Source organism: Sus scrofa, chromosome 10 (assembly GCF_054392235.1).
Source record: "Sus scrofa isolate SSC_HxYL_T2T_F1_AM1 chromosome 10, Sscrofa_HxYL_maternal_Yorkshire_Landrace_v2.0, whole genome shotgun sequence".
Classification (NCBI taxonomy): Eukaryota; Metazoa; Chordata; class Mammalia; order Artiodactyla; family Suidae; genus Sus; species Sus scrofa.
The window spans coordinates 55,549,392-55,562,383 of record NC_139392.1 but is presented as its reverse complement, the minus strand read 5'-3'; the positions used below and the strand labels follow the sequence as shown (position 1 = coordinate 55,562,383).

Here is a 12,992-nt window from a genome sequence, read left to right as displayed (position 1 = left end):
TATGAAAAACTGGAACTGCATTGCTGAAAATAGTAAAACTCATCTGAATGAGAAAGAAAACTGACTTCAGTCACAATCCTGTTGACTTCAGGGTTGTAACCTGACAGGGTGGAAACATTACCAGGGCTTCCTGCTTCCATTTCTGACATGGTCTCCAGGCTTGTCAGGTCTTTATGAAACAATCGTCTTACAGTTCTGCAGCCTCTTCCATCTTGCCACCTATATACATCTTCACTTTCTTGAAAAGAGTCTTTTCTTGGTCGGTTTAAAACAGGAATTCTAGGTCCAGGTTTGAATTCTCTCCAACTGTCTGCATTACCAAGTTCATCAGATAGCCATCTCTTACTCTGATCTTTGTGGTTATCAGTTATCCAAACAGGTTGACTGTAAATTGGGTTCTTAAATGCATATGGATTGCTGGAAACAGCATATGGTCCTTTTCTGGGGGTATTCCCATAGTTCCCTGGTGTTAATTTTTTTTTGGGAGGGCCTTTTTCCATTTTACTGCTATAGCCTTTAGCATAATCATCCATTATTAAATAATCTTGTTGGGGGTGACCCCTTCTGAAATCTTCATCATCAGTAGTCCCTCGCTCTTTAGCACGCTTCACAAAATAAGGTTTGGCAGCATCTCCCATGGTCTTTGACTTCAATTTTCTTACTCTGCACCTATAAGAAGGTATCAAACTATTATAGGATATCATGCCAAGTACACAAAATACCACAGTTATTGCAAGATGCTCAAAAGCCTGTAAGAAAACTCTTCTTTTCCTAATTTCCGTCACATTCCAATAGTCAGTGCATTATGCTAGAAGTCAGGAGGCTTAATACCATAATATTCTTCATGAAATTAGTACTCGTTCTTTAACATAAAGATTAAATCTATGAGTCTGTCTTAAAAATTGGAGAATAAAAACACTGTCACTCATGACAAGCTGGTTGACTTTTTACCCATATAACTAAGGCTCTTCTTACAAAACAAAACAAAAAACAAACTTCACCCTAAGCCTATACTTTAGAGAACTCCCCAAACGGTCTTTTAAAAACAAGCTGACAATTATTTTTAAGTGTTATACAAAGTAACCGAAACTTTGTGAACGTAGTACATCTTATCGCCACTTTTCCATCCCTTCTCGGTATCCCGGGGCCTCCGCTCCGCTCACCACTGTTCAGAAGGCCCGACTTCTATAGCTTGGGCTTCGGAGGGGCTGGGCTCCCGACCAAGGCTCCGCTCTGGTCAGAGGGGCTGGCTTTCCGACCGATGGACAAGTCCAGCTAACCTGCCCAGTCCTCATCCTCAACTCCAAACAAGTTTGGTTTTGTCACGAACAGAAATTCTCCCTCTTCGATCCCCATGTGACAGCCCCACCTCCGATCTGCCTCAGTTTCCACTCTTCGGGTCGGAGGCGGAGAAATAGGAGGCGTCTCCGCACTCCTGGCCACGAAGCCACCGCGGGGACCAGGAAGCAGGAAGTGACCTGCCTCCTCGATAGGGTTCCGGGGTCCCCCCGGCAAAACAGGGGGCCGGGAGCGAGTGCCTCCACCGAGATTCCTGCTTCTCTAGTCCCCGTAGGGTCTGACACAAAGTGAAGATGCGGACTCCAGCCCGAGAGCTCAGTCCCCACCGGCCCGGGGGCTCCCGGGTCCTCACAACTAGGGCGAGGAGGACGGCAGAGGATGAAGCCAACGTATCTCCCCTCCTGGGCCCGCCCGCTACTCCGGAGACCCGAGAACCCACCGGAGACCCACCCCAGACGCGAAACTGAGAAAGACACAGGCGAAAAGGCGCCCGGGAGCACTCACCACCTCCGCCGCGGTCCCCCGCCTCTTCCTGTCCCGACCAGGCTCCCTCTCCGTGTTTTCCTTCAGCCCCACTTCCGGCGCTCAGCGCTGTCTCATTGTGCGCGATTGGGAGCCGGCCTTGCCTCCGCCCGAGCGCTCAGCCGCGCACGCCGGAAACGCCCGCCGCCCCGCCCCTCTTGCTTCCGCCGCCGCCGCAGCCTCCTGCGCGCAGGCGCTTTCCGGGTGGGACGTCGGGTCGTGTTCTGACAGCTAGCACTCCACTCTTGTTTGCTGCGTGCGTTCGTCGCTTGGCCCGCTTGCTGTTCTCGCAAAAGCGCGGGGCAGAGGAGAGAAAGAAGCCTCTCGTTCTCCGAGAGAGACGCAGAGGCCGCAGTCAGGGCCTGGATATACTCGGAGGCTCGGCTTCTCCTCTGGGTGCTCCTTGTTGCTTCCAGGGAAAGTTTAGTCTGGATCTGAGGCCTCGTGGCGCTCTTCCTGGTTTTTCAATTTTGGTAATTCGAGGGAATGAATGTCTCAGTGAGGTCTTAATTGCCGACCCTCTAGAAACGCCAGCGTTTAAGCTTCCACTGTACACCCAGATCTCAGTGTGTTCAAGGGAAATGCTGTGCTTTTTTCTTAGTCCTCAGATTAACTTCTCTTAAAAACAAAACCGTGTTTTGAAGAAAATGTATAATCGCAAAGGATAACCAAGGACGGTCATACTAGAATTTTTGAACAGAGAATTTTTTAAATGAAACTAGCAAACGACCTGGGTGGGTTTTTTCCCCCCTCTTTTTGTTTTGACTGTTACCGTCAATGCTATCTGCCTTGTTCTAAATACTTCGAAAGCCTCGAGCAACTAATAAAATTAGAGCGTTGAAAAAATGTGACAGCTTTGATTTCTCTGCTTTTTAAGAGCATTCAAATTTAAATCCATGAGATTCTGGAGGGATAATGGTCTTAAAAGGAGCACATTAATACTGGCTGTTGCCAAGGCACTGTTCTGACAGCTTTACAAGTAATTACTCACTTAATCCGCACAACAACTCCTCTAGAATATCATTATCCTCACTTTAAAGGTGGAGAAATAGAGTTTGTGGTGAAGTAAATGGCACCGCTGGAATCCAAACCCTAATGAAGCAGAGTCTCTTCTTAACCACTGTCTATACTAAAGGTAATTTAAAACAGGTAGGTACAACTTCTGTATAATGCCTTATCTAGATGCTTTGGTTCTGAATATACGTGACAATCAAGCCAATCTTTTCAACAGGCTGACAGTGGTGTTTTTATAGAGTCCAAAAAGCGTGATGATACATGATTACATTTATTATATGCAATACTAATGCTACCACACCCAGTCAGGGAATACTGTATGGAAGAACTGGTTCAGGAAACATCAGCCTCAAGTGTCTAGAATTTTAGAGTAGCAGTTGATAATGCTTTTTAAGGCTTTAATATTTTTTATTTGCGTTTTCTTCAGTGTGTTTCCCAAAGCCTAACTTCTATTCAGAATGTGCTTTTAAGATTCCCCTTGAGGCTAAATGAGGCTCTGTAAAACAAGACACAGTGCTAATCAAAAGATATTGACAGATAAAATATCTCTTTTTGTCCGTATTGTACTGTAATGGGAACTTAAATTGGTCACAGGGATCTGTAAAATCCAGTGGAAACATTTGGTTTGATGCTTTATTTGGATGTCATTGGAGGGACGACTCAGTTTCTCAGAATCTTTGTGGTGATTGCTCTACAGTCCAGAGGTATTTCCAAAAACTAGGAGCAGAAATGTGGCAGCTGTGAGCTTTAGAGGACAGAAACACTGCTCCATGAGTTCCTGTGTGTCTTGTCTCCTGAACCAGAAGCTTAATATCTTCTTGACAGGCTACCCTCGTCAAACCCAGTGCTCTTTTTCACATAGGGCCATGAAGTCAGCAGTGTAAGGGTTGGAGTCATAGTTTTGTCAGCCAGGTTTTTTTCCTAGGGCTTTTTAATCCCCTTTGTTAGTGGGATCGGGAAGTAAAAATGGAGTCAATGTAGCTAGCTAAGAGAACTCTAAAATGGAGCAGGGAGACCATTAAGGAAGTGAGACCTAACAGCACGTTTCAGCTCAGCTGGAATCTGAACTTTTGACCACTTATTATCTTCACGTAGGCATCCAAAACATCTGCACAGTATTCCAGAAACCCAAGATAATTTTTCAGACCCTTATCCTAAATAACTCATGACAACTTACCCTTTAAAGACAAATATTTCCTTTTTGCATCAGAGCCAATCATAATTCTTGCAAGAATTTTTACAACCTTGCATGAACTTTAACAACTCCATTGCTTTTGCTTTTATAAGCCCCTGACCCTCTCTCTTCTCCAGGACACTTGAGGTTTTACCTGAATCTGTGTCTGAATCTCTGTCTGCTCAGCTGCATTGCCTAAGACCTCAAGTAAGGCTTTTTGTTCTTTGCAACCTCGATACAGATTATTGTTGGACATTAGGGAATTATGTTGATTCCTCCTTCAAGTATGTGCAGAGTCAGTGACTTCTTACTCCCTCCACACCTCCCAACCAGATGTCAGTCACCATTGCTTCCCTGCCTCGTTGCTATCAGCTTTCACCTCTGTCCTTCTTTATCTGTTCTCAACACGATTGCCCGAAAACTCACATTAAAGTTTGAGCACGATTATAATTTTCCCCTCCAAGCCCATCAGTAGCTCCCTGTTTCTCTCGGAGTGAAAGCTGAGTCCTTGCAATAGCTATAAACCCTCTCCCTTTACTTTTTTTTTTTTTTTTTTTTTGTCTTTTTGCTATTTCTTGGGCCGCTCCTGCAGCATATGGAGGTTCCCAGGCTAGGGGCTGAGTCGGAGCTGTAGCCACCAGCCTACACCAGAGCCACAGCAACGCGGGATCCGAGCCGCATCTGCAACCTACACCACAGCTCACAGCAACACCAGATCGTTAACCCACTGAGCAAGGGCAGGGACCGAACCCGCAACCTCATGGTTCCTAGTCGGATTCGTTAACCACTGCGCCACGACAGGAACTCCTCCCTTTACTTCTGTTCTACATGCCCCCCCCCCAACGCACCCCAAACTACAGTCTTGTGATTCCTTCACAGCTGGAAAACTCTTGCCTCAGAGCTTTGCACTGGCTATTCCCTCTGCCTAGAATGCTTTCCCTCCCTTTAGTCACATCCTCATCTCTTTCATATCTTTGCTCAAGGGTCGCATTCTCAGCAAGGCCACTCAACCATGCATTTATTATTTATTTTTATTTAGTCTTTTTAGGGCCACCCCCACTGCACGTGGAAGTTCCCAGCTCGGGGTTGATTTGGAGCTACAGCTGCCAGCCTGTGCCACAGCCACGCCAGATCTGAGCTGTGTCTGTGACCTGCAACATCTCTCGCAGCAACACCGGGTCCTTAACCCACTGAGGGAGGCCAGGAATCCAACCTGCATCCTCATGGATCCTAGTCACATTCGTTTCTGCTGAGCCGTGACGGGAACTCCTAGACTGGACTTTTCTATCTTCTGTAGCTTGAGGAATTGCAAAGGGCTGATAAAATCTGTTTCCGCCTGCCACAAAGTCTCTTAGTTTAAATTACTCTGGGGCCTTATATGTATGAGCTAAGAAGTTGTGTAAAGTAAAAGAATTTTATTTTCAGTGCATGTTTTCAAACCTTAGGAAAATTGGTGAGCTGGTATGTGCTAATAATTAAAATCTAGACATTGCCACTCGAGAATCAGCCATTTATTTAGGGTCATTCATCCATTTCATTTTTTCAACGAATGAAGAGTGCCTGGTATATGCAGTCCCTGTTCTCAAAGTGTTGAGAAAATATGGTAACAAATGTCCTGAAATCGAAAATGTAAGATTTGGCTTAGATGAGTGTACTTTTTTTCCCTTAAAATGAAGCTCATCTTACTTCAGGCCTCTACTTCCCTCTGGGAACTATGGGGGATAAAAAATTTAACCTGTCAGTTAACATGTCTCAGTCTTTTCTGGTTTAAATCGAATCTTTGATGGTTTGGTCTGTTTTGAATATATGCCCCATTGTTCAGATTTCATTCTCCACATGCTTTGCATGCTGTCTGGGGTGTGATGATCTGGGGTCCTAAGACTGAAAAGAAGTGTCCCTGGATACACATCCACAGGCTCTTTGAGAGGTCTTCTCGATTCTCTGGTCCTTCTGGGGTCTCTTCTTTGCCTTGGTGCTGCATATCTGATGCCGAGGTCTGAGACTCGTGGCCTCATGGTCAGTTCTCTCAGCTGAGGCCACTGCCTCCAGTGGTTCACTGTTGCTGACCTGCATTTGAAAGCATCATGCATCCCTCTTGGGATCTAGCTGCAGCTCCCAGGAGATGTTCATGTGGGCAGTCTACTACTTCTCCCTGGTTGGTAGTCTCCTTGCTACTTTGCCATCTGACTTCCTTGACACCAAGAAGAATCCAGCAACACTTGGATTCTTTTCAAGGACATGTGGACTCTCCAGTATGCCCAAAAATGCCAGTTTCAGTTCTCTACTTCACCGTACCCTGCTGTTATCTTCACACTCCTAAAATCCCATGCTTCTCAGAGTTCCCCTTGTGGTGCAGCAGAAACAATCCAACTAGTATAGCTGAGGATACAGGTTTGAACCCTAGCCTTGCTCAGTGGGTCCCAGGACCTGACGTTGCCATGAGCTGTGGTATAGGTTGCAGACATGGCTCGGATCTGGCGTGGCTGTGGCTGTGGCTGTGGCTGTGGCTGTAGCCAGCAGCTGTAGCTCCAATTCAACCCCTAGCCTGGGAACTTCCATATGCTGTGAGTGTAGTCCTAAAAATCAACAACAACAAAAAATCCCATGTTTCTCTTGGGTGGTCTGCTTTCCCCTGGTTTCAAGCTAGGGGTGGGTTACATGTTTTAAACTTTGCCCTCAACTCACTCACCCCCTGAGTGATGGAAAGTTGTGCTCCCCTCCCTGTTGCCATGGAGACCAGCAGCCCCATCTTTCCTTCCTGGCCTTACTTCCAAGTTTCAGCTATGCCTTGTCTCTTGGAAACTGACTATCCAACTCCTAGCTCTTTCTTAGGTCGCATTGCATGCCTCTTATCTCCATACTCATCAAATGCTGCCCTCTAGACTTCTCTAGGCTCTGCACAGCCCTGCCCCTCCCAGGGCATTCCTGGGGTCAAACTTCCCCAGGGGCCTCTGAACATTCACTGGATCAGGAACCTGAGACTATCCCTGGGCTCAGGTGCTGCCTCTAAAGCCCGAAGCCCTCTCATTGCTATGGAAATCAGGGGGTTGTCTGAGGCTTTCAGAGCTCATCTCTAGGCCATCTTCATCTTTACAGAGCCAGCCCCTAGAAGATGGCAGGAAGCTGCTGCCTCTCTTTTGGCCAGTCAGCCTAGCCCAGACGGAGTCCTTTCTCCCAGCACTGGGTACAGGGCAGTGATGGAAAGACGTGAGGGCTGGATTATTCAGAAGGAAAAAAAAAAAAATCTGTATCTCCTTCAAAAGGAGTTATAGCCAGTGGTGGGTAGGTCTGTGACCGTGCTGGTGATAACAGAGATGGGGGAGGAAAAGGAAACTTCAGTTGATTGATGGTGTAACCATTGGGCTGAGCACTCAATATATGTGTCTGATTGTCCTCTCCCAATTCTATAATTTGTAAGTTATGTTAGAAAACAGAGGTTCAAAGAGTAAAATCACGAGCATACGGTAATGTGACTTTCCTGGCCTATTCACACCGGACCACAGCCTTTGTTACTTCAGAATTTATATTCTTTTTACTCTACCATGCACCAAGCTCCTGTCCCCTGACTGAGCCCCCCCACCTCCGGCCGCCAAGAGTCAGTGTTCCTTTCTGAGTCTGTTCTCTGAAACTGCAACTCAGTGGTCTCGGGTATAATCCCGCTCTGCCCCTACTTTGCTTTGATCTTGGGCAGGTTACCTTCTCTCCTGGTCTTCAGTGTCCCTAACTTACCATCCAGCCTCTATTTTATTTTATTTTATTTTTTTTCTGGCTGTGCCTGTGGCATGTGAAAGTTCCCCAGTCAAGGATTGAATCTGTGCCACACCAGCCACCTGAGCCGCTGCAGTGACGATGCCAGATCCTTAACCCACTGTGCCTCAAGAGACCTCTGTGGTTTTGTTTTTAGATTTATCTTCCACTTATTATATTTAATTTCTGTTAATAATTGTGCTAAAGTTCTTTTAAAACACATATGTTTAAAAAATCAAATCCATTTAAAGAAAACTAGTCATAATTATTGAGAGATGTCAAAAATCATGAAGACGAGATACATGTGATCGAACTTGGGGAAGCACTAGACCCCAGGGGGAGAAGAGAAAATGCCCAGAATTAAAGATGAGGCTGTCCAACATCTGGATGTAAGAAACATAAGACAAGCTGATGAAGAAGACCAAGAAAGGAGGGGCCTCAGTTATACGAGGGAGTTTAAGAGAGTGTAAGCTGTAAATCTTTTCTCTGAGCTGCTCTGGCCTGAGCGATGCCAAAGGTACTGAAAGTGCTATGGCAAGAGTCCAGGGATTGGAAGGGAGGCTCCCCAGCTGGCCTAGGTCAAGGCATTTAATGACATTGGGTGGGGTTAAAGCCCTGGCTAAGTATCATTTATTGTTTTGAAACTGTTCTCTCCTGGGCCGAAACAGGTAGAAATTAAAAGAGATAGGTAAAGGGGTGGGGGAAGTAGTATTTAGAAATCAAAGGTGGTGGGAGTGGGGGAAGTTATTCGGTTCAGTGAGAAAAATGAAGCCTAAATAAGGGCTGTACCAACAATATGTAAGGAGAAAGTACAGCTTGAAGAGTGGTCTTCATTACAGAAAATGGAGTAGAGTTTGATTAAAGGCAAATCGTACATAAAGCATATCAAGGAGTTCCCATTGTGGCACAGCAGAAACAAATCCAACTAGGAACCATGAGGTTGTGGGTTTGATCCCTGGCCTTGTTCAGCAGGTTAAGGATCTGGCATTACCGTGGGCTGTGGTATAGGTCGAAGGTGCAGCTTGAATCTGGCATGGCTGTGGCTGTGGTGTAGGCCGGCAGCTGTAGCTCCAGTTGGACCCCTAGCCTGGGAATCTCCATATGCCGCAGGTGTGGCCCTAAAAAGCAAAAAAACAAAACAAAACAAAACAAAAAACCCCATCAATTGCCCTAATCTTAAACTGCCCTAGTGTTTTTGAACTGTTGTACTTTATCCTGGGCATGGAACAGATCAAAGTGCCTCCCAGGGTGGGGCTGCCAAATAAAATACTTGGGACATACTTACCCTCAAAAAATTGTTGTTTGTCTGAAATTCTAATTGAACAGAGTGTCCTGTATGAATTTTGTTGTTGCTCACTTTGGCCGTCTCCAGTGTCTTCCAGAGACTTTCTGCTGGAGCCTGTGCTCTTGGCAAGGATCCACCCAACTGAATGTTCTCAGATTGTCTGACTATGCTGTCTTCTTGCAGTGACCATATGAAAAGCTTCCTTTCTCCCCTCACTACGTCGTGGTTTGAAAAAACAGCTAACTTACAGAAAATCTGCAAGAAATGTGCAATGAATATCCATATGCCATTTATGTAATTCACCAGTTTTAACATTTTGTCCTATTTTCTTCCTTTCTTTCCCACCCTCCCTCCCTTTTATCCTCCCTTTGTGCATATGTATATTGTTTAGCTGAACCATTTGAGAATTAGTTGCAGATTATGTTAAGACACCTAGGCCCCCAAACTCTCAGCATGTATCTTTTAAAAATGAAGATATTTGAATTCCTACTGTGGCGCAGCGGGTTAGGAATCCAACTGCAGCAGCTCAGGTCGATGTGGAGGTGGGAATTCGATTCTCTGCCCAGTACAATGGGTTAAAAGGAGCCTCCATTGCCACAGCTGTGGCTAGGTTGCAGCTGCAGCTTGTTCTCAATCCCTGGCCCAGGAATTTCCATGTGTCGTGGGTTTGGCCATAAAAATAAATTAATTAATTAAAATGAGGATATTTTCCTATATTACCACAATGTAGTTATCATACCCAGGACATTACATTTTGATATAATATTGTTTTCTAATATGCCATCTATATATAGGTTTCTGCAGTTGTTCCAAAAATGTCCTTTAACACTTCTATTTTTTTTTTTAATCTAAAGATTTGAACAAGGGTCATGCATTGCATTACATTTATTTTCATGTCTCTTTAGTGTTCTTTAATGTAGTGCAGGTTGATGATCATTTGTTGTTGTCATTGTATTCTATTTTTCATGCATGATATTGACATTTTTGAAGACTCCAAGCCCATTCTTTTGCAGATGTCTGATTGCCTCTCCCTGGTTAGACAGGTTAAACTTTTTTTGGCAGGAAGACTATGTAGGTGATTAATCACACATCTGAGTGTGTCACAACAGAGGACACAGGATGTGAATATGTCATTTTAATGGTGAATGGGCTCACTTGCTGAAGATGTTAGCTATTGCATTTCTCCATTATAAAGAGGACTTTTTGGAGTTCCCGTCATGGCTCAGTGGTTGATGAATCTGACTAGTATCCATGAGGACAAAGGTTCGATCCCTGTCCTTGCTAAGTGGGTTAAGGATCCGGCGTTGCCGTGGGGTGTGGTGTAGGTTGCAGATGCAGCTCGGATCCTGTGTTGCTGTGGCTCTGGTGTAGGCTTGGCAGCTGCAGCTCCGATGGGACCCCCAGCCTGGGAACCTCCATGTGCCTCGGGTGCAGCCCTAGAAAAGGCAAAAAGACAAAAAAATAAAATAAAATATAAATAAATAAATAAAGATGGTTTTTCCCCTTTGTAGTTAATAAGTGATTTGTGATAGGATATTACGGGCTGTATGAAGATCCTGTTTCCCCATCCTCTCCCAATGGTTTTAGTATCCATTGGTGATTCTCTTCTGAAATCAAATGTTACTATGGTAGTTGTGAAATACTGATTTTTCTGCTTTCTCTTTTATGTTTATTAGTTGGCATTCTTCGATAAAGGAAGGCTTTTCCTTCTCCCAGTCCCTTTAAAATTAAAAAAAATTTAAGTGTGGATTCATGGAATCTATTTTATTTAGTTTGCTATAATCCATTCCTGTCATTATCCATTTTGATGCTCACATTGTCCCAAATTTGGCAAGTGACAGTCCCTTAAATGAGTTCTTTTATCTCTCTGACATACCTTCCTCAGTTTTGAACACTTCCTTAATTTTTGGCACAACTAGTTGCTCCAGGCTCACCTTGCAATTGGGCATTTTCCTCCAGGGTTTGGGGAATGGCCTTTAGAAAACAAGACTTGAGTGCCATGTGTGCTCATTGCTCTGGGGTGAATTTGCTTTTTGGTTCTTCCGATGGCCAGTACTCAACAGACAGACAGTTTTTAAAAGTCATGAGTTCATAATGATACTCCAGCTGATACCCAGTCTGGTAGGATAGGATTTTTCCTTCATGCTTCACTTTGTTCTCCCACAGTGAAGTTCCTGTTTCCTCAAAACTTCAATGTATTTACTCATTTGTTCATTTCTACAACATACCTAAAAACAGTTTTGGATTCCTCACCAACATCATTACCTAAAACAGGCCTACTAAGTAAGGTTCAAGATTTTTTTTTTTTTTGTCCTTTGACTATATCCCACTGAAAGTGTTTAGTCAAAGTGTATTGGATTAATTCCTTTTTCTTTGTGATTGTGTTATTAACTTGGTTATAACCAGATTTATTCATTTCTTTCAATTCATTCTACCCACCCATTCTTACTGATTTAATTTTTTAAAATATGTAAAATATTAACATGGTTCAAAATCCAAAACTGTATAAAAAATTATATTCAGACAGGTCTTATCTGCTTTCCATCTCTCCTACTTCATCACCTCCAATCCCCATAGATAATCACATTTATTTGTTTATTTACTATTCCTGTGTTTCTTTAATGAATAGGTATATTTTATCTTTATCATATAAAGTATAGCATATTACATAGAATCTTTTTAGCATCTTGGTTTTTATAATATTCTGGAAATATAAAATAAACATATTTATAATCATAAATATATTTGTCATCTCATAGAAATCTTTTCTTTTTTTTTTTTTGCTTTTTTATATTCTAGTTGTAGAGTACGCCATTGAGTAAATGCACCCAGTTTATTCAGTTAAGTCCTATATGTGAGCCTTCAGGGTATTGCCAATATTTTGCAATTACAAATAATGCTGCAACAAATAACCTTGTGTATGTGCTTTCTTGTATTGTTGGAGGTGTATTTTCAAGATAAAATTCCTAGAAGTGTAATTTCTGGGCCAAAGCATAGATACATATGGAATTTTGCTAGGTGTTGCCTAATTCTCCATAGGCATAGTACTGTTTTGTACTTGCCAGGAGTGCCTGTTTTCCCACAATCTGTCCAACAGACTGGTTTTGTCAAAAGTTAACATTTTTGCCCCTATGATGGGTGAAAAATAGCATCTCATAGTTTTTTGGGGGGTGGGGGTTGGCCACACTTGTGGCACTTGGAAGTTCCCGGGCTAGGGATCGAACCCAAGCTGCAGCAGTGACAATGCTGAATGCTTACTCCTCTGCGCCATCAGGGAACTCCTTATATAGTTTTGACTTTTTAATGAGGTTCCCAGGCTAGGGGTTGAATCGGAGCTATAGCTTCTGGCCTACACCACAGCTCACAGCAACGCCGGATCCTTAACACACTGAGCAAGGTCAGGGCTCAAACCTGCATCCTCATGGATGCTGGTCATATTCGTTAACCATTGAGCCATGACAGGCACTCTGACATGTACTTCTTTTTGATGAGTTGGGGATCTTTTTATATATCCTTTTCTTTTTAAAAGTAGATATACTTGGGTGATAATATTTGAACTGAATCATCTGTGCTACAGTCAAATGAAACAAAACTTTTAATTAAATAATCTCTTTCTCAGTTCTGTGTACACAAGAAGTAGTTTTATAATGTATTAGAGAGCAGTGACCTTCAAGATTAAGCATTATTTTGTAACAATATTGCAAAAGTTTGATATGTGAGGTTAAAAAAAAAAACCTTTATCTGAATTGGTTAAGTTGTGTATTTGCCTCTGCAATTCAGAGTAAGGTTAATAATAATCTGTTTATTTGGTGTTACAAAATGCTCTCACTTTAATCCTGTAAGGTATGTTGGGCAAGAGTTATTACCCAAACAGATGAGGAAATCGGCACAGAGGTTTGGAGGCTGACTCAAAGCCATGTGACTAATCAATGCTAGAGTCAGAATTACTCA

The 12,992-nt window shown here is 43.4% G+C and overlaps 1 protein-coding gene and 1 long non-coding RNA gene across 40 annotated transcripts in view; one reads left to right on the top strand and one right to left on the bottom strand.

The window, feature by feature from the left end:
* The window catches only part of TUT7 (terminal uridylyl transferase 7), a 65,518-nt gene extending 63,655 nt beyond the window's left edge, over positions 1–1,863 (bottom strand). For 11 of the 26 annotated variants that reach the window (XR_014817710.1, XR_014817711.1, XR_014817718.1 and 8 more), the window contains exons 1-2: positions 1,804–1,863; positions 122–669 (exon numbers count right to left, since the gene is read on the bottom strand). Coding sequence is in view for 10 of the 26 variants with exons in the window: in XM_003130637.5 (XP_003130685.3) it covers positions 122–638 (517 nt within the window). In the remaining 16 variants the exon portion in view is untranslated. Of the gene's footprint in view, positions 1–121; positions 670–1,163 lie in introns of those variants that run through there. The other 15 variants (XR_014817716.1, XR_014817717.1, XM_005656799.4 and 12 more) reach the window with 3 other exon arrangements.
* A 149-nt stretch (positions 1,864–2,012) lies between these two features.
* LOC146399436 (uncharacterized) overlaps positions 2,013–12,992 on the top strand; it is a 244,054-nt gene continuing 233,074 nt past the window's right edge. For 7 of the 14 annotated variants that reach the window (XR_014817726.1, XR_014817731.1, XR_014817721.1 and 4 more), the window contains exons 1-2: positions 2,013–2,294; positions 2,862–2,956. This is a non-coding gene — a long non-coding RNA (uncharacterized LOC146399436). Of the gene's footprint in view, positions 2,295–2,861; positions 2,971–12,992 lie in introns of all 14 variants that reach the window. The other 7 variants (XR_014817724.1, XR_014817719.1, XR_014817723.1 and 4 more) reach the window with 1 other exon arrangement.